Below are 26,134 nucleotides of genomic sequence, written 5' to 3' on the forward strand. Positions count from 1 at the left end.
TACATCTAATCCGATTCTTCTCTTGGAATTGCCATCGCAGTATCCAGTACACAGATTGATCATGTGACAATAGACAAAACTTCAAAACACAACTTTTTGACTTAAGTGATCAAGGATGTCCCAAGAGTCTCCATCAACACCATCAAAGAGCTGGAAGAGTGAAAGGTTGGGGTTTAAAATTGTCACTAGTGACGACACATACTGAAAGTCACTGCAGCGAAGGGCTTGGACGCCACAATGCAGAAAGTCTTTACACCTGAAAATAAACTGTCCACGCCGACACCATGCAGCACATACCGAAACAGGTTTCTGTGCATCAAAGGCAGACAAGCAGAGTCAGAAGCAGCACCTCTTGAACCCTGCCACGCTTTAGCAATACAGGACAGACAGAAAACTCAGGACCTGGACCCATGACCTTCACTAACACAGCAGATTGGACAATCCAGTTGAATATTTCAGGGGGGAAAAAAAGAGGAATAAAAACTAAACAAGATCTATGTAACATTTATTTATTTTAACTAGATACACTGAAAGAAAAATCTCTTTATACCATTTAAACTTCTTCCTGAAAACTGAAAAAAGCATTAGGAGAAGGGAGGGTGGGGGAATGAACAAGTACCTCTTTAATCTCCATGATAAATGAAATGATATGGTTCACAAAATAAAAACGGTCTTAAATGAAAAAAATAAAATAAAATACAAGTTCAGGCACTGATAAGGCATCACTCTCCCATCATGACATCTTAAGTCTTGAGAATGAAAAGGCCACACTATTGATTTGTATAGGTCTTTTTCTTCATCTCTTTTTGTAGAAATTAAACACACAAAATGCTCCACCTCCCATTTGTGATTACATGTTGGTAAAAAGAAGCCATTCACAACATGACATGACATGGGAATAACATCACAATAACACTGTTTTTGTTCTCCATATTGCCCTTAACCTTACACCCAAACACGGGCATCTGCCTCCAAAATAAACGAGCAGGAAGTTGAACAGCGAGCTGCACGCCAAGCGCCGCTCGATTGAGGACAGACATCAGAAACAAAGAAGAGTGAAGTGAAAACTATTACACGGTACTGACAAAACCCAGGAACACAACTTTGAAAATGAAGGCGATCCACATTTGTATGGTAGCTACATTCAAAAACCAGTTGCATAATTACTGTTAGAGACAAAAATCCCCTCCCCCATTTTTCTCCAGCGCCCCCTGCTGGGGTCAAAATGCCTCAGCAGGTCCGTGACACCGATTCTGCCCACGCGCTCCCAAATGGACAGAAAGAATTCTCTTGGGTAGCTGATGAGACGCTTCACAACTAAAACTGGAATAAAAGGACACACCAAACGCTTTTAACATTTTCCATTTGTCATCCCGTCAACCCTTTTCCACCGCCATCCCAGTTCAATTTTGAATTAAATGTCAAATATCCCCTTATACAGCTCATCTACAATACACTCTAAACTTCAAACTAATATTGCCATTTATGTAAAAAATCTACAATGTATAGACTAACAAAAAATATATATTTTTATATATATTTAATTTTGAAAAATGAAACAGAATAATGTATGAAGTGAATTTACACATCACACTTCTCTCGGTAAGAAACGTGAAAACACACTTACTCAGGAGAAAGGTGAAGGGCTGCAGTTCAGTGGGAATGCTCATTTAGGAAACAAAGCTTCGGTTACACAGAAGCTCGTCTGCTTTAACGCCCGCGGACTGATGAGATCCCTCCTTTGTAGAAACCCAGATTTTTATTTTTTTTTTAAATCTTTTTTTTGTAATTTTTGTTTTTCTCCTTTTGCTGAACTTCAATTAAGGGGAAATATTCGAGCCGTTAAGTCTGTTGGCACCATCAAAACCACTTCAAAGATACAGCACTAAAGGGCGCTGTTCACTCAGCGAGTAATTCAAATGGCTTTCATACAGACTTTTACAGGGACTGAAACGTGAAACAGGTCAACACTCAAAGTCCAGCCTAAAACTACACGACTGTGCTTTCGTCTGTGGATGCTTTAGTACATAAAGCGGTACAAAAACCTGGATCGATAACAAGCAACTACTGGAGTAACACTTGAATTTGTGGTCAACAAACAGGAAGAACAGTTTTGTTTTGTTGACAGATTCTCCCACTTGGATAGATTATCGTCTTCAAGGAAGAAGTCTTCAATTCCAAGTCTCCAGATGCCTCGTGTGATGTGACCGGGCTCCGGCCAGAGACTGTCTCTAAGTCAGAGTTCCGTCTTTCATGCTTCAAGCTGCGTTTCAACTGTCAAAACTGTGACCTTTGCCTTGTGACCTTTTCCCCAACCTCCACACACACACACACACACACACACACACACACGCGCACACACACACACACGCACGCACACACGAAGAAAATAACTTTGACAGTTCAACTTCAACTATGGGCTTGGTTACATAACATATGTAAGACTGTACCATCACGCTGGGAATGACATACATTAAAAATAATTGCTCATACACATAAGCAATCCCTCACAATAAATGTTCCTCACATGTAAAGCAATTTGCTTAAATGTCAAATAGAAAACATGTAACAATTAGGCACAAATCCTTGATTCAAATTATTTGTTTAGGTCTCTCTCTTCTCCCCCCCCACTCCCACCAGAGCACCTCTCGGCAGTGTGTGAAGCCCCAATGTGTGGCAGGACAAAAAAAAATAAAAATAAAAAAAGTACTCCTGTGTTCCATCATTATCATATGGAAACCAGGAAAAAAAGAAAAAAGTTTACATGTAATTTAAAAAAAAAAAAAAAAAAAAAAAAAAAAAAAAAAAAAAAAAAAGGCAGTTCTTCACATTTGAGCTTGTAGTCATGGTTGGGAGTGCGACAAACAGGCTGTGTCAGTTTTGGCAGTATGCATGTGTGTACGAGTGTGAATGTGCATCTTGAAATTTGAACGGACAATACACAGACATGTCCACATACACACGCTCTCACTCACACACACACACACACACACTTGAGAATAACGGGTGGAAGAAATCTGTTAAGGCCACATCCTCTGACAGCCAGAAAAACACCACCAGATCTGGAAAAAGGAAGGAGCACAATGACATGATGCAACGACATTCCTGCATAACACACAAATGATAGAATATGACTGCGGGTATTGTATACTTGCAAGTAGGTTAAATTCACACGAGTCTTTTGGGCCTACCTGGTGTTACATGTGGCCAACTGGATTGTGGCCATCTCCACCCATGCTAGGATGGCCTCCTGAGAGCTGCATGGGTGCTTCACCCACCACCCCAGACACCTTCTCTTCCTCGCGGCGTTTTAAACACGCTGCCTTTGGGTTTAGGTTACGCTCTGAGAAAGATGAACACAGAAATGAGCCTTCTTAGTCCTCGAGAGAGGTCCACAAAGCTGGGATTTTCATCCATAAGAGTCTACATGCAGACTGACCTCTGACTTGTTGTTCTAAATTGAGGATGACATTAACAGCTTGGTGAAGGATGAGAAGTTTGGTCTGAGGTTTGTCGTGGCTGAGGTGCAGCTGGCACATCCTCCCAAGCTCCTTAAATGCCTCGTTGATGTCCCGTACCCTAAGGCGCTCACGGGCATTGTTAGCCACTCGTCGTTCCCTCTCGCGCTCCATCTTCACCTCGGGGGGAAGGTCCTCATCGTCTTCCTGACTGGTTTCAAGCAAAAATGAAAGGATGAAACTACAAAATAAAAGTGCTCATTCTACCAGTTCACAGTTTTAACCCTCTCAGGCTCAAATTAAACTTTCTGTTGCTAATGCACAACCAAGTCCTGCAGTGGTACTTCTGAGTAAAAAAAAAAAAAAAAAAAAAAAAAAAAAAACTCATAAAATATGTATGTGGGGTAATCAGGTTGTTAGTTTTTAACTGTTGCAAATCGGCAACACCTGCCTCCAGAGGGTTAAGCAGACTTGTTAAAGTGCTGGGAAAACATTACTGAAGAAAAGTGCTGGGGGCAACACGTGTCTTGTAATGCAACACTTGAGTTGCATTATAAGCCAGCAGTTTATATGTGAATGAGGAAGAACACCATTTACATTGTGGAATTATTTGCATCACTTTGAATTTGTGGAGGGAAAAAAAAAGGGCAAAAAAACAAACAAATGCAAAATGCAAACTGTGTACAGACTAACGGCCTCTGGACAACATAACCAACAGGCGCAAAGAATCACAAGGGCTTTTTTCTTTTTGATCCTGCAAATGCACCTTAGTAAAGGGCTCTAACCTCATAATACAAAAGTTCATTTTAAAAGAAACAATTCCCAACCCTGCTGAAGAAGCAGTTCATATGATCATTTAATGAAAAGGCTTATCCCACACAAGTTCAATTAGAAAAACATTCTCTGCTGTGTGTGAAGTGTTAGCAGATTTAAAATCTATGTCTTGTAAGAAGCTAAGCATGGTAAGCAGCTTTAGCCTTCACCTTTACAACCCCGAACTTCTTAGGATTTTGTGCAGCGTTGTTCATTACTGTGATGCTGGACTTGGGATAAATGTCTATTGTTTCATCCTTGCATTTATTTGTAGTCTAAAAAGCATTTTGGGTTCAAATTTCAAAACTTCCAGGTGGTAACTGTGCAGAAATGGTGACTAATGAGTAGCAAAGTTCAGAATGAGAAATACTGTGACGACTCTGTCGAGCAGAGATCGTTTAGACATCAGCTCCAGCGGCATTTGTTTGCTCAGTGGTGCCTGGCAAGAGCCCACAAAGCATTAGAAATTGATTCTCTATTGGAGAAACTTACTCATCTTTCTGGTCTGAAAGGCCAGAGAGCATCTGGAGGGTCAACGCCTCCTTTCTGAAAACGTGACATGAAGGGAGAGGGGGGTGGGTTTGACATCGTTAAAAACCTAACAGAGCCTAGGCAATCACTGGGAAACACAGGAAAGAAGAGATGACTGAGATGAATTAAACTTGTATAAAAGTGACAGCTGACTCCCTTTATATTCTCTTAGTGACAAAACGATCCTCACCTTTGTTTGACAAAGTAATAGTTTAATTCTGTAAAAATCAAGCTCAACGTTTTTAAAGTTTGAGGTGAAAAGACTAAACGTGCAAGGACCTTACCTTGTTCGACTGCGTGCCGCTTTGGTGTCCTTCTTTTCCTCCTCTGACTTGTCTGCAACAGATGAATTTTCATCATCCTCCTTGTCTTCTCTTTTGATATCTGAGCTGCTGGAGGAGTGTGAGGAGCGAGCCAAACCACCCGGGAGACCTACGGACAAACACAGTGCGTGAAGCTTTAATATTTTCAGTTTCAGGAGTGCATACAGCACCGGGGAAGCTGATGAAGTCCAAAAGAAATCTGTGTACATGTAAAAATAGACATTTTTATAATTAATAATTATTAATCAAACTTACTGGTAAAGCCTTCTGGCTGGCTTACTGCTGGTGTGGGTCCAGATGCGTGATGACCGTGCAGGAGAGTGCTGCTGGGAGGAAGACCTGTGGGCTCCTCATGTTTCCCACCCTGCTGGTAAAGGTGGAGAACGGTCACGATAGACTCACGAGGACAGATAAGAGCAAAGCTGATACACAGACTACAAAGCCCCCCCCCAACCGAAATCCAGGAAAAAAAACCAACCCAAAACTGACATGACATGTATTGAAAATAACTGAATACTTTTTGACATTAATAATAAAAAAAACAAACTCATTTGCTAATATTTTTTGGAACTGGTTTTACATAACTCGGAGACAAAGTATATAAAATGAACTCTTGCTGTACACCGTTTGGCCAGCAGATGGCACAAAGCATCACAACTGTGATGGTTTTTTGTTTCTGGTGGAGATAAAACCCAGACTAATTTTTCTGACTGATTTCCCCCCCCAATTTAATCCAAATCCTTTCTCGGAAAATAGAAAATATTTATCTGTTCAAAAGGACAATTTGTTGTGCATCATAAAATTAAACACAAACTTTCCCCTAATTGTAAATCATTTCCCACGTCTCAGTTTTCTAACATGTTTTAAAAACCGGAGCATGTTCGTTTAAACCTCGACACTGACACAGCCTCTTCAGGAGCGTACCGAATTTGAATCTCTATGAATGAAAACTTAGACCGCGCCAATGCTTAGACGAGGACTTTTGTCTGCTTTGTGTTTCAAAGCAGCATCACGAGCCCACACCTCTCTTAAAAACAAAAGAAAACATGTTGAACAGAGCAGGTGACTCACCATTGCGGGATGTCTGTTGCTGAGGGCAAGACTTGCATTGGGGAAAGCTGGAGAGAGGCCTCCGAGGCCCCCGTTGTGTACTGAAGACAGCAGGTTGTGCATGTCAGAGTGGGCGCCCTCTAAGCCGGGGCCCTGGCCCACAGCGTGGCTACGGAGCACGTGGATGGCCTCTTCCAAGCGATCCTCCATTTTACTCTGCTGTATAAATACATGAAAGATGTGCTAAGCTGTCAAGATGAAGGTGGGACATCAACTATTAAAACAAGTAACGGCATACAAAGGCTAGAAGAACACACCCATACCGGCAACGTTAGGTTTTTAATTACGATTGATGCAGCAGAGAAATATTTTGGCATACCAGTGCATGTGGTGGCCCTTCATAGTTGGGTGTGGTTGGTCTTTGCCACTGAGACTGAGGTCCTGCAGAGAGAAATATTGGGTGTCGGTTAAGTAGCATTTCTCAACTTTTCACCAGGTGGCACTGCAGACACGTTTTTCTGCTGAATAACATTAAAAACGCACAAGAAAACATTCACTCAAGTTCAACACACTCATTCTTCGATGACAAAAATGCAATCGGGTCAGACTGAACAAGTGAAATGAACTGTACTCATTAAGGTACTGTCCAGTTCACGCTGATTCATTAACCAAATTTGTGGTTGCACGGCAGAGATAAAACCACCTTAACTCAGTTTACCAACCTTTTGATTTGCTAAATCTACACAGCCTTGAAGTTCATCAGCACAATGCGGAACTGATACAAATTTTCCACATATTTAAAAAACAAGGATAAACATAAACATCTGTCATTTTAATTAGATTATCTTTTATTGTGAGTTTTTTGAAGTACTAACACCATATGAGAGAATGTACCTGCGATGGCCTGAGGAGATCCAGGAGTAGATGGAGCTGAGGAGAAATTATTACTGTTGTGGTCCGATGGGTAAATCTGAAAGTATGAGCAGATAAAAACTTAAAACAAATTCAAATTCAATCTCCTGGGTTCAAAAGGTAAAAATACTCATAGGTAAACATGTCCATACATCTTTTAATGTCTAAACTTTCTTCTAAAAAATAAAAGTAAACAAAAATAAATAACATTAAATATCTAATGGTTAGATATTTCTTATTGTCATGACCTTGGAAATGCTTAAGGACCCAGGTTATTGTAAGCAGAACAGCAAAACAACTGATTCAAGAAGGGTTTATAAAATTTAACTATGCCACTTGAAGCCAAAAAACAGCTGTTTTGGTTTTTCACTCCCCCTTCAGGATATATATATTTTTTTAAACAATCAATCTGTTTTGGATAAAACTCTTTATATCCAAAATAATCCTACACCATCTAACTAACATTTTTGCCATTTTCAGACACTCCCTGAGCTGAATTTCCACTCATGTCTCCAACAGAATTTACCATCACTGCTGATTTTCACTTCGTTAGAGGATATAAAACTCTCGGGAAAATTATTTAAAGTGTTTTATTGCCCAGCACTAATTTAAAGCAACAAACAGAGAGAAAAGAACTCACTGAGGCAAGAGCCTTTCCAATTTCATCTCCTGAACTGCCAGCTGTGGTGCCTCGGTTGGCTGCAGAGATAAAATAAATGCGAGTCAGATGACTTGTTAATCTGAAAAAACAACTCAGTCTGACCACGTAGCCGTCGAAGCAGTGACGGAGAGGTTTGCGACGCGCTCTTTTCAAAGGTTCTTTACCCATTATGCCTTCTCCGTTGATGGTGGGCGTGTGGTTGTAGGTGGTCGGGGCCGAGTGGAAGCCGTTGACCTCGCTGCTGTGCAGAGGATAGCTCTGTGGGGACAGAGGCAGGGGTGATGTTTCTGGGATACAGGTAGCGTCATAAAGCACAAAAGCTGTTCACAGAAAAAAAAATAACCCAATCTGCATTGTGTACTTGATGCCTTGAGAATGGGTACGGCATGTTGAACATCCAAACAATTAACAGCACGTTTAAAATAAACCACGATGACTTATACTGTTGTTACGTGTTGTTATGTGGATGTTACCACAACATCAACCATCAGCATGGGATTGAGGCCATTTCTACTCACCATCCTGTCCTGTGGATTGATTGCAGAAAAGGAGCCTGGTTGTCCAATGTGAGGGGAATTACCCAGCATGGCAGAGTAGCCAGAAGATGACCAGGGGTCATCTAAGAAAAAAATGTTTGGAATTAATATGAAAACAGTTCAAAGAAGATTACAGGGCAATAGTAATATTTTATGAAAGGTTACCTTGCAAGTAAAAAGAGGTAGGGTAGACTCCAGGCTTAGCACCAGGATATCCCCCATTTTCTCTGGTATACTCGTCACCAGATGTGGAAGCATACACCTAAACAAAGAGACGTGACAAACAGTTGGACTACGGTTATACAATACTACAATACACACCAACGTTCATGTGTGTTAGCGGTTTACTATGAATCCTGAGCCATCACGAAAGATGAAGTACTGTGGCATTGATCCATCTCGTCTTTGCTATGGATAACCATTTAATTACACTAGCGCCAAGTGACCACAAGATGGCAAGAGGGAGTCTGCCAACGATGGAGGAGGAAGGCCGGCTCCTCGCCCGTGGAGGAGAACACAGTGGCCATGGCATGCTGGGCACAGCGACGGCTTAGATCCCAGTGCACAGTGAGCACTTCCTCTCTAGCTCCTAGGACCCCAGTGACATCGCACTGCCTGGCCTGCAGCCCCTCCCTATAACACACTTGGTATCAGCTCGCACACATACCATGCATTCAGTGAGCCAACACACCCATCCATGCACAATCCAAAAGCTATGTCCTCAAACTCGCACTAGAGCGTCAGAGGATTGAAAATGACAAAGAACAGCTCTGGTTAATATTGTAGACATTTTAAATACTTGCACCTTAAAGAATTCAACCGCACATTGTTCCTAAATATTGCAAACGACCACTGATGCTAGGCCTCCGAACACAGCAACAGAAGACGGACATGAGACGCCTTCAGTTTCCAGACTATCAGCCACCACTGAGTCCTCCTTTTCCTCTCCTCCTCTGTACTACATGCAGACAGAGGGAGAGAGAAAGAGAATGGAGGCTATGCTGCAAAGAATGCTAATCCAGAGAAGGGATTTTTTCTGTAATTTGATTTAACAGGGAGAAGTGGAAAGGGAATGGAGAGATGCACTTCTAATTACAGAGCCATCTGCCTGTTCCTGGACCACATCCAACTCCACAGGCAGCTGGGCTGAGGAGAGGGAGAGAAGAGAGGGAGAGAGATGGGGGCTGGGATCCAGTCAGCAAGACAGAGAGAGAGGGAGAGAGAAAGAGGGAGAGATTGCAGTGGGTAGGGGGTGGTTAAGGGGCAAGGGGGAGGACTGAGGGGGGGAAAAAAATGAAGGCCCTGATGATTTATGAAATGGGTAGAGAGATAAGGGGTGTTGAGGGGGACAGGAGAAGGTAATCTAAATGACTTAAACAAAGCTTGATATGGCCAGGGGAGTGTGAAGGAAACAGGGGATTTAAAATGATCACGGTTAATTCAGGGGAAAACATGATGGAGATGGCTTCATTTAACAATAGGCTTTGAGTTGTTCTTTCACGGGGAACAATGTCGAGTGAATCCTGCCGCTCTAGATGGGAACACAGGACTACACAATGACTAGTGCTGCTGGATAATTGTATTCTCAGGAAGAAAGGGATTGCTAGGGTAAAATCCTCAACTAATAGGGGTTTAATGTAATTCAGGTTATGACCGTGTAAAGGTCTCTACACCAGGAGGAGAGAGAGAAAAAAAAAAGCAAAAACAAAAAACACACACACACACAGATATAAAAAAAAAAAAAAAAGAAAAAGCGGCTTGTGGCAAGGGGTGGGGAGTAGATGAAGATTAACATCAAACTAACCTCAGAGCGCTTTATTCAACCACAGGGGTTTGTGGTTAGTATACTGGACAACTAGGGGGCAGAAGAGAGGCTCCTCCATGTTTTTTGTTTGTTGCACATGAAAAGAGGCGTACGATTTGCACGGTTAGGGTGAGGATCTTGTGCGCAGGTAACGCTGGGAAACTGAAGTCAGCTAGCTCGAGGGCAAATGAGATATGGCGTTTACAAAGCAAAACAATTTCTGAAACTCAAGTGGATAAAGAAAAGTAGAATATGCTGATGAGGTGGTTTAAAAACAAACAAAAAAAATAAATAAAACAGCGGCAAGAGAGGAGTGTGGGAAGAAGGAAAGACCACAGGATCATCACCAGCTATCATTAATCTGGGCTCAGACACGGGGCTAAGAGGCCTCACAAGCACTGCGCCTCACAACTGGGTCACTCACAGGGGGAGGCCCACCCAGGCCATCATGTGGTGAGGCGTAGGCAGAGGGCTGGGTGAGGTGGGGGAGGGGGGTTCACACACAGAAGTCTCATCATTCGCACTAAAACCACGCAGCCATCGTTCACGCTGCGGGGACTGACTGAGGTTCAGACAGTGAGAGAGAGAGAGGGAGGGCCTCGACCAGACAGAGCGTTGACACTCCATCTCTGTGATGTAGTCGCTTTGGCGAAGCCTGTCTGCACGTAAAGGTTTCGGCAGCCACTTCAACGCGACAACACCCACAGGTGGGAGACGGCAGCAGAAGCAAATTTCATAAACAAACAAGAAATCAAAAAATCTGGCTAAGCACAGAGTTCGCCGAGTTCAACTTTGATCTGTTCCCATAGTTACGCTCCGAGTCAATCTGATAAACACCAATCTAATCAATGCACAGACTGTACGTCAACTTAAGAGTCAAAACGCAGCTCTGTTCAAGTCTGCCTGAATTTCCTGTCAGACTACACTTCAAGACGTCTTGTATGGACCCTGTCAGACATACAAGCCTTTGAATCTGCCTTCTTTATGCGTGTAACGCTATCAGCCTTGGTCTGAGTGAACGCCTGAATAAAAATCTACGCAACATACAATCAGATTATTTTAAAAACAAAAAAAATAGGGCAAAGATGGCTAAAAATGTTCGAGAAATTGATTTTAATCTTTCCTTCTGCTTGTGTTCATAGCATAGGATATGTTCATCTTCGAAGTCAGAAGACACTTGTGCAGTGGCAACATTTTATATTGATGATCCACCAGCAGCTTAGACATCGAGACAGAGTCAACAGCAACACATGCAAGCCACACACGACCAGGTTTCTGAGTTTAAATAACCTGCAATCACTGCACAAGACACATAATGAAAAAGATTTCTAGTCTGAGTAACAGCAGCACATGCTGAGAAAATTCTTTGTCAGCATTCACTGACTGTATATTCAAACATGTAACAATGACTAGTATCTCCAGCTATGGTTGGCTGCCATCATCCTCACATCAGCTGCATCAGCAGCTGCCAACTCTTATAATGTGACAGTACAGTCTGGGCCCTGCGAGACACTTTTTTACCTTCGAGCAACAATTTCTCAGTTTTAAATATGTTCAAACAAGAAATTTAAACACAACTTTTTGTTTTGTTTTCCCCAGGCTCAAACGTTACAAATAGCCCAGCATTGAAAAACTAAAACACAGACACTGTCATGTAAAGAATTCAAACTTTGGACAGAATTATTATAATTGCATAATTAGCTATACATCTACCTGTTTGCCCACTATAAAGGCGCAAAAAAAAAAAAAAAAAAAAGACAAATTCACAATATTTTACGAATATTTGTTTGACTTTGAGCACGATAAAACCAATGAAACCTTGAACTACATCAGAAAACAAGACTTGAGACCCAAACCTTGTGCGATTTGTGCGTCAGCAAACCGCGAACCACGTGTTCTATCAAAGTGTATCATTCAATCTAGGCTACAGAAAAAGGTATGTAGACGTCAACAAAGCACCTAAAAGCCTGCAAAATTACTTGACTACATGACAATCAACCCAGAAAACCACTTGAAACCACTTGACTATACAGACAACCACAGTGATGATGTTTACTGGGGCCTGAGTTGCCTAACTGTCAGCTCGCTAAGAGTCTGACTGAGCAGAGGGTCTTTACCCCTGTCTGTCACAGAACTGTTCAAGCAGAGCGAGGACAGCAGTGTGTGTGCAGAGAGAGAGAGAGACGGCGAGAGAAGGGACTGGCTGCGAGCGGTGTAGACGAGCAGAAATAAGCTCTTACCGAGGACGGCAGGCCAGGGGGTTTCCGAATCTTCTTTGGCTGGGTTTCTACATACAGGCAGCAGAGACATACAGAAAATGTTTAAGAGGCAGGAACACAAATACGGACTAAGTGAGGGTACATGTCATGTTAGCATGTTTGTATTTTTAAAGCTAGACCAGAAAATAAAAATAATAATAAAAAAAACAAAACAAAAACAAGATGCAGCAAGTGCTTGCCGCTCTGTACACGCATCAGTTTGAATGAAATGCCAAGGTGCATTCATGTGCATACACTGTAGCTTTGTATTTAGATTTATGTTCAACAGAACGACAAAGAGAAAGCTGTTTTGGTCCCGATGATCTGACGACACATTTTAAACGTCACTTTGGGCTACGGGTCATTGTAACGGACAGTTTTCACCATTTTTGGAGCTACCGAACACAACGCAGTTAAATGATCAATAAATAATCAGCAAATGAATTAATCCTGAACGACACACATACAAAAAAATAAGTACTTAGTAGCCACACTGCATGCCCCATGACGTACCTATGGCTCCTTCAGGCGGCCTTCTCCTGGGGTTGTTAGGATATGAAGGATAAAACTGAGAGCCAGACTTCAGACCAGAGGGTGACATGGCATCTGGGCTGGGCATTGCAATGTCGCTAGGAAGAAAACCAGGCTAGGGGAGGACAGAGAGATAAGATTTACTAATAAGACACACAGAAGCGTGGGAAAGCATGGTTTCTTTTCTAAGAAACCAAGACCGTTGTCAATTCAAAGTGCCCGACATGAAAAGAGAACTGAAAATACGGGGCGTCTTACACACAGGCAAACTACATGAAATTAGGTCACACATGTATCCTCGCTGTTAAACATACCTGGTTTCCAAACGAAGAATACGGTGGTCTCTCATTTTTACCTGTGAGGTGAACATGATGGGACATTTCAACATTAATTCAAGTGAAACCCTGAGCTGTATACACAGATTAAGACGCAATGGACTGTGCTAATACAAATGAAAAGTAGGTTTTTCTAAAGTACAAAAAGTCCAGAGATGCCCTCCCTTTTTTTCCCCTCAGTACGCTCAGCTGCATAAAGCCGCCCGCCAGACAAAACCCTAGGGAAGGTTTCTGCTTCAATACCCCAACATCCCCAACACTCAACGAATGAGCACACACACACACACACACGCACTCACACACAGATATAAACATATGCATATACATACACATTCTGCCATCCAGAAGACAGCTCTATGGTCATAAATATATGCACGACTGTCCAATCGGTCTCCATCAGTTTCTTAAAGCTGGCGTTTGATAAGGCAACATTCATCTGGTACCAAGGATGACGTTTTTATATTTTGTAAACTGATACGACTCAAGTGCTAAAACTTAAACAGATAAAAGTTACATGTATCAAAGTTTACTTAAAGGAAGCAGAACATACCAGCAATCCCTGAACTGATGAATGGAGAGGACAAGGCTTCGTGCTCACTGTAGTGGGATCCTTCTCCATAACCCTGTGGGAACAATGGCACACATAAGACAACTAACCATAAAAGGCCAAGGATGGCAGACACTAACCTCAGGCATATAGACTAACACGCTTACATGGCCAGCTACATCTTTTTAGCACCCCTGCGTGGCTTAGCTCTTATCCTCCCTCTGCTTTTCTGTCTAACAGGATCCATGCCAAACAAATCTGCATCAGCTCGAGGGAATCAAACCAACTTTCTTAATTATCAACTTGTGGTAATCAAAGCTTGCTGCATCCATTTCACCCCCCTGTTCCTTGTATTTACACAGAGTTGTGCCAAGACAGTTATGGTAGATGTGAAGCTGCAATTACCGGTGGGCTTCGACAGAGGTTTGGGCTACCAGAGAGCTTGCCAATGCAGGATCCTGGGCCAAAGTTATTAGGTAGAAAGTAAAACTACAGCTTCAAATTGCATATGGCACACAGATGAGAAAAGTACTAAGCTGTAGTTGTGGTTGGGGGATAGGACGTTTGTGTTTTCATCTATGGCGCAGCGGTTAACTGAATGTGAGTGAGTGACAGTGTCGTGGCATCTGGTGTTAAAGCTTTGCAAACTTAAAGTCATGAGCGACTGAAGAGGCCGAGCGTGTGCATTTGGAGCTTACCCGTCCTTGGCTGAACGAGGGGCTGTTCTGTTCCGCGGAGCCCCAAGACCCAGAGCCGCTACGCTCGTCTATTGCTGCAGAGACACACAATGAAAGGTAGGGAGGAACGGCATTAGTCCAAACAAACTAGATACTAGAAGAAGTGAGCAGTCCAAGGGGAGAACCTTAAACCACTTTAATGTGCATTATTACAGACATGAACGGTTTTGACCCTGGAGTTGAACAAAACATTTTATGACTATAAGTGGCCACAATGGGCATTTCATAAGGAAGCCAAAGAATTCACACTGATCAAAGCAAATTCTCTGTTATGTTAAACCATTTCCAAAGATACACGTAGGATACATGCTGTTTTTTATGCTCACTGAATAACAGGACGTTTACCATTAGCATTCTAATGTAATCCAATTGTTGTGAGAGTAACATGTCATCTAAACCACATTTAAATTCCACCCAGTCAATTTGACAAACAATGTGTGGTGCCAAAAATTGAAATGCTATGTTTTAGGTAAAGAAAAAGCCGATGCGGAGCACAAAGAAAACACAGCCAAAAGACTGGTGGAGCAGAAAACTCCAAAATACCCCCATCATCCCCTTCTCCCTGTCTTATGCACTAATGCTATCCAGGCTCTCTGGAGACACAAGGCTTAATTGCATGCTGATTTGCATAATTGTGCATATTAATGCGGTTTCCTTATGAATATTCATATTTCGTCTTTGATTTTTGCCTAATTAAAAAAATGTGTGTGAGAAAGCAAAAGAGAGCGAGCGAGTGGAAGGAGAAAGCAAGGGGACGAGGGGGGGGGGAGACAAGAGTGAGAGGGGTCTGGGTGAGATCAGCAGCCCGGCTGACGAGCGAGAATGAGTGATGAGACTAACAGAGCGGTGCAAGCACCTACACACGCTGCGACAGCCGTGATCTATGGAGCTGATGCCAGTGGCATGGAGAATCAGGTGAGCCGCTAGGAGAGGGCATCCGAAAAGATCGGCCGTGCCGAAAGGCCATGGCACTACTAAAGCGCAGCTCCACCGTCAACCATGTCCGATGGCACAGGACGTCAGCAATGAGCTCGCCGCTAAATAAAGATGACAGACTTTGAATGGAGACACTTAAGCCAAAGCTCCGTGCCAGCAGAAGTAGTACCAAATTAGTGAGATAAAAATCTAGTCTAGATGAGAGGACTCAACAATGTCTGCTTTCAGCCTTGCAAATTTTCATTCAAACAACTTCTCTTTGCCACTTCAAGACACTCTAGCGTCATCCAAAACTGCTGTTAGACCATGAGTATTTTCACAAATACAGAAAAGTAACTGGTGACACACACGTTTACGCATCGCCGCTGTCGACAATAACCTGCACTCTGCACAGAGTTGAGAGAGTAACTTCATCTTCGCAGCTATTTTCAATACCCCACTCATCCGCCTGTGAAGCCTCCATTTGGACAACGGGGGTGCAGAGGATGAAGTGAAAGCACGGCTGTGCAGGAGAAGTCTGACAACGTTGTTTCACACTTAGTGGAGTAATTAACTCGGAGGCAATTAAACAAAGGTGGAGAGCTGCCGAGGTGACACTGACGCCTAGGAGAGCCCAGCAACGCCAGAAGAGAGATCTTCCTATTGTTGTTAATCTCCTGTCACGTTTCATGTCAAACAAAATTTCAGTGGTACTAAATTAGAATTAGAATAAACCGTGTATTACATTATAGGTGCTATTGTGCTGCTCCACATGCTGCCATAAATATTTTTACCGTCCAGCACAAAAACAAACAGTGAACATAGTGAACTTAGTAGCTATCAACTGTTATCAGCTGTTGCTGTAATTGATCATCATGACATCACGTAGTCATGATAATGCTACTGGGTAGCAGTGCTCACACATTTCCTTACGTTCTTTGACAGCACGCGGTTTGTTTGTGCTGCATTTTATCATTTTGCCAGAAGAATACTTTTCAGTGTTTCTATAGTGGTATTTGTAATCACTAATAATGACAAAAAGTCCCACTGAAGTACATCAGTAATATATTATTTAATTATTCACCTTTTTAAAAACAAATAAAATTTCTAATTGAAAGAAAATGACGATGTGAACAGTTCTGACTAAACCCTTACATTGGCGTCTCCTCTCAGCGTTTACACTGACAAGGCCTTCCAACGTTACACAAGGACAGCAACAGAGTACTTAAGAAATGAAGCTCATGCCAATTAATGCATCTAATCTCTAATCAAACTTAAACCATTTTCAGTCTAGAAAGGCAATGTGACCATTACTACTTCACTTTTGAAAAAAAATAAGCCATCAAAATTATTTAAACTTGCACTTACTTGCATTTCTTTCAGTAAGCAAATAATACTACCACTAAACACACAATTAGTCTGGATTATCATTAATAAGTCGAGGGTTTAGCATGAAAACGACAGGTTCTCTGGATTTCTATCACGTCCATCTAGATTTTGGCATGACCAGTGCAAATGTACTCAACATAGCAAGGCAAATACTGACTCACAAGCAGAGCCCAGAAAAATATTTATTCACTGAGCCACAAACTTTCTCAGAGCTGCGAGCTCTGAAAACATTTAATTTAGCTGAAGGAGGAAGCCACTCGCCTTTGAGATTTCCCCTTTCTGAGGGCTTCGATTTTCCTGCTGCGACAAAGTAAAGTACAGAAAACTACAGTACGCGACAGTCCTGCAGCTGTGTGCAGGCGGACAAGCTGAGGTGCAAAAGGTAAATGCAAAGCTAGCCAGTTAGCCGCCTAGAGAGGCTACATGTGACAATTGTTTGTTGTGATCTGAGGAAAGCGAGCTTGTCACGTCCCCTGTATTTGTGTTTGTGTGTGTGTGAAGGGGGTTGGAGACGTTGCCAGCAGCTGCAGAGGTGACAGAGGGGACGCCTGCCTGAAGGCTTGTGGGCTTGGCCAGCTCCCACCACACCGTCACACTCTGCCTCCCCTACTTCTTAAACATCCCACACTTCTTGCCAATCCTCTCCTCTTTCCTCTAACATCCACTCTACTCTCCTCGACACACCCACACCCAGCCACCCACACACACACACAGGCCACTGAGGAAGGGAGGACGCCTAATGCAATTAGCACCCCTCTGAGCACTTTTGTGCTGATGAATAGAGGTGGTCTGGTGGGCCACTGGGCTACTTGCGGCCGTTCCCGCGCTGCTGGATCCCTGAATAGACAAGCCGCCGAGGTGACGTCATAGATAGGCGTTGTGGTTTAATGGACATCATTTCGAAAATAAGTCGGTTTCCTGGCCCACAGCCATGCAGTACTGTTTCCCTTACAGTGGCTAAGCTTCAAAAACAAAACAAAAAGAGGCAACTAAACGCCACATGTACCCATTCCACCTACAAATAATGCACATTCATTTAATGCTGTAGTTTTAATAACATGTTTCCTCGTATAGTCACGTTGTAGTCGGTGCACTGTGCGTGTTATAACACGACACAGATCTACGAGAACCTCTTAGGCTGGAATTTGCACATTAGCTTTTTGGCTTTCTAGTGCCATTAGAGGGTACCTGCCGATCTCCAAAATGTTAAAGGTGGCAGCTTTAAGTATCACATTAAAATGGGTTTCAATGACCGAGGGTCACACTTTGGGACGTGGGGAGGGGTGAGGAATTAACTCCTCACTGCTTAGTAATTGCCTGCTGTAATAGAAACAAACAGAATCCTGCCTTCCACAGGCTGATCCCTCTATTCAACAAGCTCTCTCTCCCACTCTGGCCACTCTCTGCATGCTGGGCCAGTTTAAGAGGCTGCAAGCTGGGGGTGAGGGACATTGTCTCAGATTCAAGCCATTTCCTGCAGATCAGTGGGGGTAAGAGCCCTGTGCTGTGTTGGGGGAGGAGTGTTTTACACTTCAGGGTGGGGGAGTCGTTTCAAGTCCATAAGCCCCCTTCTTTGCCTTTGTTCCTCAGTGGCCAAGTTCTCACTCTGGGGAACACTGGGGAGTGTGACTCGATTTCACACACCAGGTTGGCAGGGTGACAGAGGAATGAAAGTAACATGACTTACTAATAACCTTCAGGAAGAGAAAAAAAAGCTTACTCGAAGCCTTCAGGTGCTTGAGTGGTTTAATTACGGATAGTTTCACCTTTAAAACTGTGAAACAAATACGAAAATTGATAAACAGACATAGAACAGGCTGCAGGGTTTCAGTGAGCATCTTTTTTTTCCTGGGACTGCTTCCATTACATTACTCAGTGTAATACATGTAAACAGATATAACCACAAACACTTTGCTATACATTTTTCTTTGGCAGAAAGCTGATCCAATGAAAACTATTCAGTCTGTGGATTAGAGGGGGGGGGGGGGACACGTCAGTTCTGAAAATATAGTTACAGTCTCAAATGAAATTCTGTAGAGCAGCATGCACCACAAATAAAATTTACCTATATGAAGGAAGTGGAAAAGATCTCAAAACATCGGTAAATAAAACTGAAACTGTCTGCACGATAAATACCACAAAGGTTAGGTTAGAAATTTTCGTCACCTCAGAGGGTTGACCTTTAATGTGTGTGCTCCATTATGTCATCTGTAAATTACAAAGAAAAAGCTTTTTTCCCGTTACTCCAGTTTTACATTTATAATACCGTTAAAGAGAACTGATTTAACAGCAAATTTGCTTAATGTTGCTGTGTCAAATCCCACATTCAGCCACCGTAATGTCAATTAAAAAAAACAAGTGGTAAGATTAAGAACTGTGCAGGAATCAAAACTAATACAGTTTAAGAAAAATGCAGTGAGATCAAGCCGAAAAGCTTACCTGATCCACCAAACTGAGAGCTGGCGAGTGTCATCGTTCTGTTTTTCCCATTGGCTACTGGAGGCGCGAACATCTACAAGACAAAAGCAGCGAGATACCATAAGTAACAAGGAAAATGATGGCACACTTCACACATCCTATTTTCACTAATGGCTAACATCACATCACACACACAAACACATCGTTCAGTTGTGAGTCCCCCTCCCCACCCCCTCCACCTTACAGGCATTTCAGATTTGGATGAGTCTAAAGTGAGATATAAAGGGGATTTTAAAAAACAAAACAAAAAACTCGATTTAACCATCTATAACTTTCAGCATCAACATAAAAACCTAAAAATCTATCAAGTTATAAATATTCTTGATTTTAAAAGATAAGTGATGTTTTATTCTATGGCAAACAACGCATAAAACAGTCTAATTAGGTTAGACCCAAAACAATACAAAATACTGCCCTTTGAAATGAAACTATAATGACGTAACTGACGTGTGTTAATAATGTCAGCAAGCCACTCTGGGTTTTACCACGGGACCATCTTTCAGTGACACGGCCAAAGTCTGCTGTACAAACCAAACATGCCTGTAACTAGGACAGAATAACACAATCTTCCATTGCCGCACGTGATTTTTTTTTCCTTTTTAAATGTATGACGTAGCCAAAGATTCTGATTAAAAGACCGTCTTTTCTTCCATTACGTTTAACTGCCTAATACACATTAGTTTTCTTTATGTCATGGCCAATCTCACTTGCTTTCCTATGAGCAGACAACAAATAAACAAAGAGGAGGAAATTCGTTTGTGTAACGTTCAACAGTTTCTCACCCAATTACCAATGTCATATTTATACAAAACATCTGCTGATACAAATTGGCAGCTGATCAATCTGGGCTTTCCTAACAAACCCAAGTGACTAACAATGAAACCTGCGACAAAGCCCTGCTCAGAACATAGGCTAAGTTTCTTTGAACTCCAGCACAAACAAAGCAGCTAACTGCAACAAACAGCATTATAATGGTGCTTTACTAATAACATATGCACACAAAATACATTTCTGTTGTTCTCTGCCGTAGCAAAACAACATCAATTCAACTTTGGGGGGGAAAAAAAAAAAAAAAAAAAAAAAAAATCTCATATGACATTACGTCTGCTAACGACAGCTCACTGAGAGTCGGAGTTTGGAATTACCGATTATTCTTTGCATATAATAATTATCCAGGGCTTGCAACTTAACCTCGCCAGCTATTTGGGTTATTGAGGAGAAAAGAAAAATCTAACACAGCTCCACCGGGGCTCCGTGATGTTTATGTCAGCTGAAAAAAAGCTTCACAATAAACTGAAACGCGGGTAAATAAAGCTCAACAGAATTCCTCTATCCACTTTGTAGATAATGTCTGGAGCATAGCTCTCACAGCATCTTTGTGAAAATGTCATCTTAAAGACTAAAAATGTGACAATAAGAAAGGTGGAAGCTGTCTGCTCAGCCACGGTCTTCTATCACAATATTTCCCCCTAAGAACCTCCTCACAACACAAACAGCAGTGAGATTATTTGTACCGTTTCCTGTAGCTGCTCCTGACTCAATATTTACATTTTAAAGTGGATTCTGTTTGACGGCAGGACGATCAACTTCCTCGTAACCTATATCTCTGCATCACCTCAGTAATTGGGTAGCCTAAAGTGTGACTTTATTCTCACCCATCACCTGGAGTACAGCATGACTTTTACCTGCACTACTCTGATGCCAAGAATGAAATATCTTGATCTGACAGAGAGGCCGTTATACAGAGATTTTAACATTTCTATTTGTAACGTTAAGCTTTTTTTTTTTTTCCCCCCCTTGGTCTTTATCCCACATCCCTCTGACCTCCGCCTATGCCCAGACCTGTATCGCACTCTCCTCCTCCCATAGCCACCCACCTACCACTGCCACCCAGAGCCCGCTCTCTTACCGCGCTGAAATCCAGGAGGTCGCTGAGTTCCTTGTCAGTTTCCACTGCAGCCATTCTTTGCTGCTGTTCGTTCATACCCTTCAGTTTCTAATAAACCCTACGAGAGAAATTTGCAGATACAGGATTTTAATGGCGCTAGCAAACACAAAAAGAAGTTACATGTTCCTCTTAAACAGAGATGATGGCAAAGGATGAGTTAAACTATCCTACTTTGTCTAGCTCACACCCCCTTCGCTTACGCTTTTTTATTGGCGGGTTTTTTCTGTCTCATTAGACACCAGTGCAGGGGTGCAGTATGTCAGCAATTTGGCTAAAAGTAATTTTCTCATGACCTTTTTTTTTTTTTAATTCAAAAAGTTCCCCAAATATGAAAATTATATGCAGGTCTTATTTAAATGTTGCATATTTGGGAAATAACTCAATGAAACATGGGCTAGCTACAGCAAAAAGGACAACACAAACCTACTGACCACTACACACCATAGGCAGGTCTACTTAAAAATGCAAATTTCCCCTCAGACATTGCCTTCCCATCCAGGCAGTGGAGGAGACACCGCCATGAAGTGATGAATACTCTGCCTTCAGTCAAATCACTTCTAAGTAATGACTTTAAAAAAAAAGTCTTTCATTTTACGCAACCCTGGCAAATAACACAGCCATATGTCGATCATTGCTACATAAAAGAATTTACAATTACAGACATAATTGGGACTATTGTTAGCCCAAGGAAATAGGGGTGAAAAGCAGAGCTAATGACTGTATGCAAACACGTCATTACCAAATTACCATATGTCAACTCAGAAAGGACCTTGTCAAATGACACAGTGAGCACGAAGACTGGATTTACCCAGTGTTTTGCATTCCAACGCAAGCCTGAGGGCCGCTCTCTGATGCCGAGCGGTGTTTCTCTACGCCTCACAGGGAAACTGGGGGTAAGGGAAGCAACTGGAAGAACAGAAGCACTCGGACACCAACAGGTGGTGTACTTTTACAGCCTCTTTTCCAATTCAGCACTAGCATAAACAGATGTTACAAATAATAACAAAAAAAACAAAAAAACAAAAAACAAAACAAAGACAAGAAAGATGCACATCCTGGAGAAATGCAGGTGTGTGATGTAAACACGGGGCAAATTTGGAGTTTTCTTAAGAAATAAAAAGTCTAACTGGGAGACAAATCCTTTGTCTGCATACACGAGAAAAGTTATTTCAAAGGTAGCCAAACACTGCTGTCCCAGTACAGAGAAGGCAGAACAAGTGAGACTAATTTAACCTTGGGACGAGGAAAGGAAGTGAGCATACACAAAACACTGCCCCAAGTGTAAATAGGCTAGAAATATGGCTGTCATTGCCATCCCAAACTTTTAGAATAAGACGCCCTACAAAAGGAAAATCTGCCATGCACACACACACACACACGCTGCTAAAAAAAAAAAAAAATGACTTTAGCACAGAGTTAAATGGAGCAGAGCACATGGAGGGGCTTAATGTTAACAAAATGGCATCTTCAGCTAGTGCTGGATCAATATTTGAAGAAAGCACATTGGGGGTCTTTGTCACCCACACAAGGCAGAGAAGGCAGGTCATTCTCCACAAAAGGACACTGCACTTCCAGTTATCACAAAACACTGAGCCAAACCGAAAACAAATCACCACTTAAACTTTATAATAAACCCTAACGAGTTGGGTTTAGATAGCTTCCCGAGTTTTTGGCTTTCAAACACAATGATAGGCCAAATTAGGTCCCTGTTACTTAGCCAAGAAACAAGCATTTGAGGTTGTGTCCAATCCAGCCTGCTGTTAAAAAACAAAAAAATAAAAATAAAGGGGGGAAGGCTATAACATGTTTATAACAATGCTATTACTACAAGAACACAATGAGCATGTTCTACTGTTGATTCAAACACTGCATGAAAGTAACGGATGTTGGGGCCTCACGCCATAAACACGTTAATAGGAATAGTTTTACAACAATGCCAGAGAACATGTGCACCACAGGATGCAGGCTGCACATTATTTGATCAGATCCGCTAGGCCATATCCAGGGACCAACCTTTTCTCCCCCCCCCCCCCCCTCTTTTTTTCCTTTCTTTCTTTTTTTTTTTTTTTTTTTTTTTTTTTACTGTCAGCTAAACCCACTCACGGCTTATTCTGATCCGCGGTGACATCGTCCACAAGACCAACAAACTACGTCTAATCAGTGTGTAAAACAAGTACCACGGCCCTGACCGCCCAGAACAGGAGCGAGGCTCCAAACTTCATGCAACAGATACTAAAGCTCTTTCTTTCGCATGTTATTAGGGTCCAATCGTGCATTATGAGGGAGCAGAGTGGAAGAGACGGTGGGGGTGGGAGCATGAGGAATTTCCTGCCAAATGTGCAATAAAATAAGTCTAGCTGGTGGCCAGACACTTCCATAAAGGAATGTTTAAAGGGCTACCAAAGGGATTTTATGGAAAGTTTTTCCCGGCCTGTTTGGAAAACACACGTCGGTACGCATCACAAAGTTCAGCCAAAATGCTGGACAACGTAAAGATTTTATATTTTCCCTCGGTGGCTCGGAGCTAAAGCGGCTAAGGCACACGGTGGAAAAAACAAAAAAAACAAACCGAGGCTCGTCGGGCAGCTCGAACATTTAACGTTAACGGGCTCTTTTTGCAGAACAAAGGAGTAATTTCCTTCTCTCTGTGGTCGATGCGGAGACCATCACACACTTGGCTCGCCACCTCAAACCAGACAAAAACTTACATCCCCCCGCTTTAACCACACATTCCCGAAAACTTTTCGACAATTTGCAGGCGTCAAAATACGCGTCAATGAAAGCCGTCGAATTCGTGCAACTTCCCCCGAAACACGAAGTGTACAGAGTGTGTTTTTTTTTACCTCTCCTCCCCGAGTGTCTGGTATCCAAGAGTAAAAAGAAAAGCGGAGACTCGCAAGGAGAAAAACATAAAACTTCAAGAGTATTTCGACCTCAGTGCATGAAACGCATTGGAGCACAGTAGATGTCTTCCTTTTGTCCCGGGAAGCCTGTTTTTTCCACACAGCGCCCACGTGTTTGTCTCTCTGTAACAAGTCTGTGTGCAAACAAATCTATTATAGTAACTAATCTCACGTCTTCCTTTTTTGTTGTTACAACTGAGATGATTTCATTCTTCTCGTAGACATCTTCACCACCTCCGTCCACATTGTCAGACGCAACAACGTATCCCTCCGCACAAACGTGACGGCCTCAACGCCAGCGGTGTCCGATTTCAAACGCCTTTCGGAGATGGGCTGTTTTTCAGAGGGGGAAAATACACACTCAACGTTTTCCGGTACTCGAAACACGGGAAACCTGTACCCGCGACGCTCGGTTTGGGCTCCGGTATCTGTAAGCCTCAAAATACGGGAGCGCTACGAGCACTAGCGTACCCAGCGGAAGGCTATCGTAAGAAAGTTACCTGCGATTACACAGCAGCAGCTCGACGAGATGGCACGATAAATGCGAAAGAGCTCAGCCAATGGGAGCGCGTGTGTTCGTGATTGACAGCAAGGGAATCGAGTGCGCGGCCGGAAAGGCTGTTAAGGGCCGCCTTCTTCTTGACGCTCACTTTCCCTGTGTGCTCAGGGAGGCTGGCTGAGGGGGGCTCCGTGCCCGCTGACATCATTTTATTTATGCGGTTGGTGTGCACGCTTTTCCATTTATTTAAAAATCAACATTTTTAAACGGCGGCTTTACATATATCGATTATTTCTGTAATTGTGTACTACTACTGCTACTTTAAGATTTCGCAATAGTTATACAATACTGTATATAAAACTAGCTTCATTTCTCTAGCTAGTTGTTACACTGACATATGCATGTTATCTTTTACATATAGGGTACATATGTATAGATTATTTATGTGGTGGTTGCTTACCTTCATTTGTATTAACCCAGCACATGTAAGCAGTATTTAATGTGGACGTTTTCAGACAATGTCCACTTTCTCTAGACTGTTTAAATATTAAAACATCAGCTCAGTTGCACTCATGGCATTAATAAATCTGATGCTTATATAATGTGTGGTGTACTTTCAAGACCCTTTCTAATAGCTGGGTTTTTTTCTAACCAAAAGTCTAAAACACCAAAACAATACTATATTCAAAAACTTAAATTAAAAACTTACACACATGTTATCAAAATAAATCTTCTGTCTCCACACACTCAGCCAAGTGTTTCTGCAGGCTACTAGTTTTTAGATCCGGTCCGCTTCTTGTGAATGAGCTGACAACCATAAGATCAACATGGCCCTAGTAACTGCCTGCTCCAGAGCAGAGCGGAGAGGAGGGAGAGCAGAGTATAGGATCACAGAGAAGTGGGGGTGAGAGGGAGAAATACTTCAGAAAAAAAAAAAAAACAGTTCAAACAAGGAGGGCACACGGAATGATCAACTGAAATTAAACAGTGACGCTAAAATGTCGCTTTTATAAGGTAACCACACCAAAATGTAGACGTAGACGCTAGATCAGCAAAATTGTCATGTTCATAATGAAATGCAATAAGTTTAGATAATGCCGTTACCGACTCTAATGCCACTGCCTTTATTCAATATGCACGCAACCTGCCAGTGTGATTGTGCTCAGATGAAAACACACAATAACCTCTCTTTTCAAAGGTGTATGTAGGTGTTAGACAGCTGTTGTTTTTAACCTGAGGGCATACCATGTCAAAGAAGAGGGAAGTTAAGAGAGCTGTCCTTTGTCTTCTGCCTATAAACTAGTTATTATTTTATATACATTTGGGACCGATAAAAGAGTGAAATCCACAGAAGCATCTCTTTGCTATCAGAGTTATCACTATCAGCTACTACAAGAAGGCTATCATTTGAGTTACTGTGTGGGCAGGATGCCCATTCTTTGGGTGTGAGCTATAACAACAAAAAGACATTGAAAATACAAATTCAGCATAGTGTTATTATCCACC

At 42.3% G+C, this 26,134-nt stretch overlaps 1 protein-coding gene across 3 annotated transcripts; it reads right to left on the reverse strand.

Annotated features, from left to right (window-relative positions):
• Nucleotides 1–488: 488 nt before the first annotated feature.
• Nucleotides 489–24,623, reverse strand: tcf3b (transcription factor 3b). Of its 3 annotated transcripts, none has more exons than XM_040039908.1 (21): nucleotides 24,070–24,623; nucleotides 21,188–21,284; nucleotides 19,240–19,312; nucleotides 14,458–14,531; nucleotides 13,763–13,835; nucleotides 13,192–13,232; nucleotides 12,860–12,992; nucleotides 12,329–12,375; nucleotides 8,450–8,546; nucleotides 8,267–8,367; nucleotides 7,913–8,006; nucleotides 7,728–7,786; nucleotides 7,070–7,145; nucleotides 6,555–6,616; nucleotides 6,197–6,394; nucleotides 5,381–5,489; nucleotides 5,087–5,234; nucleotides 4,764–4,817; nucleotides 3,440–3,669; nucleotides 3,192–3,343; nucleotides 489–3,062 (listed from the first exon to the last, which is right to left on the reverse strand). In XM_040039908.1, the coding sequence occupies exons 2-20, from the start codon at nucleotides 21,260–21,262 to the stop codon at nucleotides 3,198–3,200; spliced, it is 1,890 nt and encodes a 629-aa protein (XP_039895842.1). In that variant the 5' UTR covers nucleotides 21,263–21,284; nucleotides 24,070–24,623; the 3' UTR covers nucleotides 489–3,062; nucleotides 3,192–3,197. The 3 variants fall into 3 exon arrangements, with proteins under 3 accessions (XP_039895842.1, XP_039895841.1, XP_039895843.1); XM_040039907.1 differs by having other exon boundaries at nucleotides 5,381–5,492; XM_040039909.1 differs by lacking the exon at nucleotides 21,188–21,284 and having other exon boundaries at nucleotides 5,381–5,492.
• Between the last annotated feature and the right edge of the window lie 1,511 nt (nucleotides 24,624–26,134).

Source organism: Simochromis diagramma, unplaced genomic scaffold (assembly GCF_900408965.1).
Source record: "Simochromis diagramma unplaced genomic scaffold, fSimDia1.1 OVJJ01000026.1, whole genome shotgun sequence".
NCBI lineage: Eukaryota > Metazoa > Chordata > Actinopteri > Cichliformes > Cichlidae > Simochromis > Simochromis diagramma.

Coding starts and splice junctions, on each gene's coding strand:
- tcf3b (XM_040039907.1), bottom strand. CDS start 21,262: ATGAACGAACAGCAGCAAAGAATGGCTGCAGTGGAAACTGACAAGGAA. Junction 6,395..6,554: donor AAGGGCCACCACATGCACTG/GTATGCCAAAAT, acceptor GTATTTATACAG/CAGAGTAAAATGGAGGATCG. Junction 3,344..3,439: donor TTTAGAACAACAAGTCAGAG/GTCAGTCTGCAT, acceptor CATCTTTCTCAG/AGCGTAACCTAAACCCAAAG.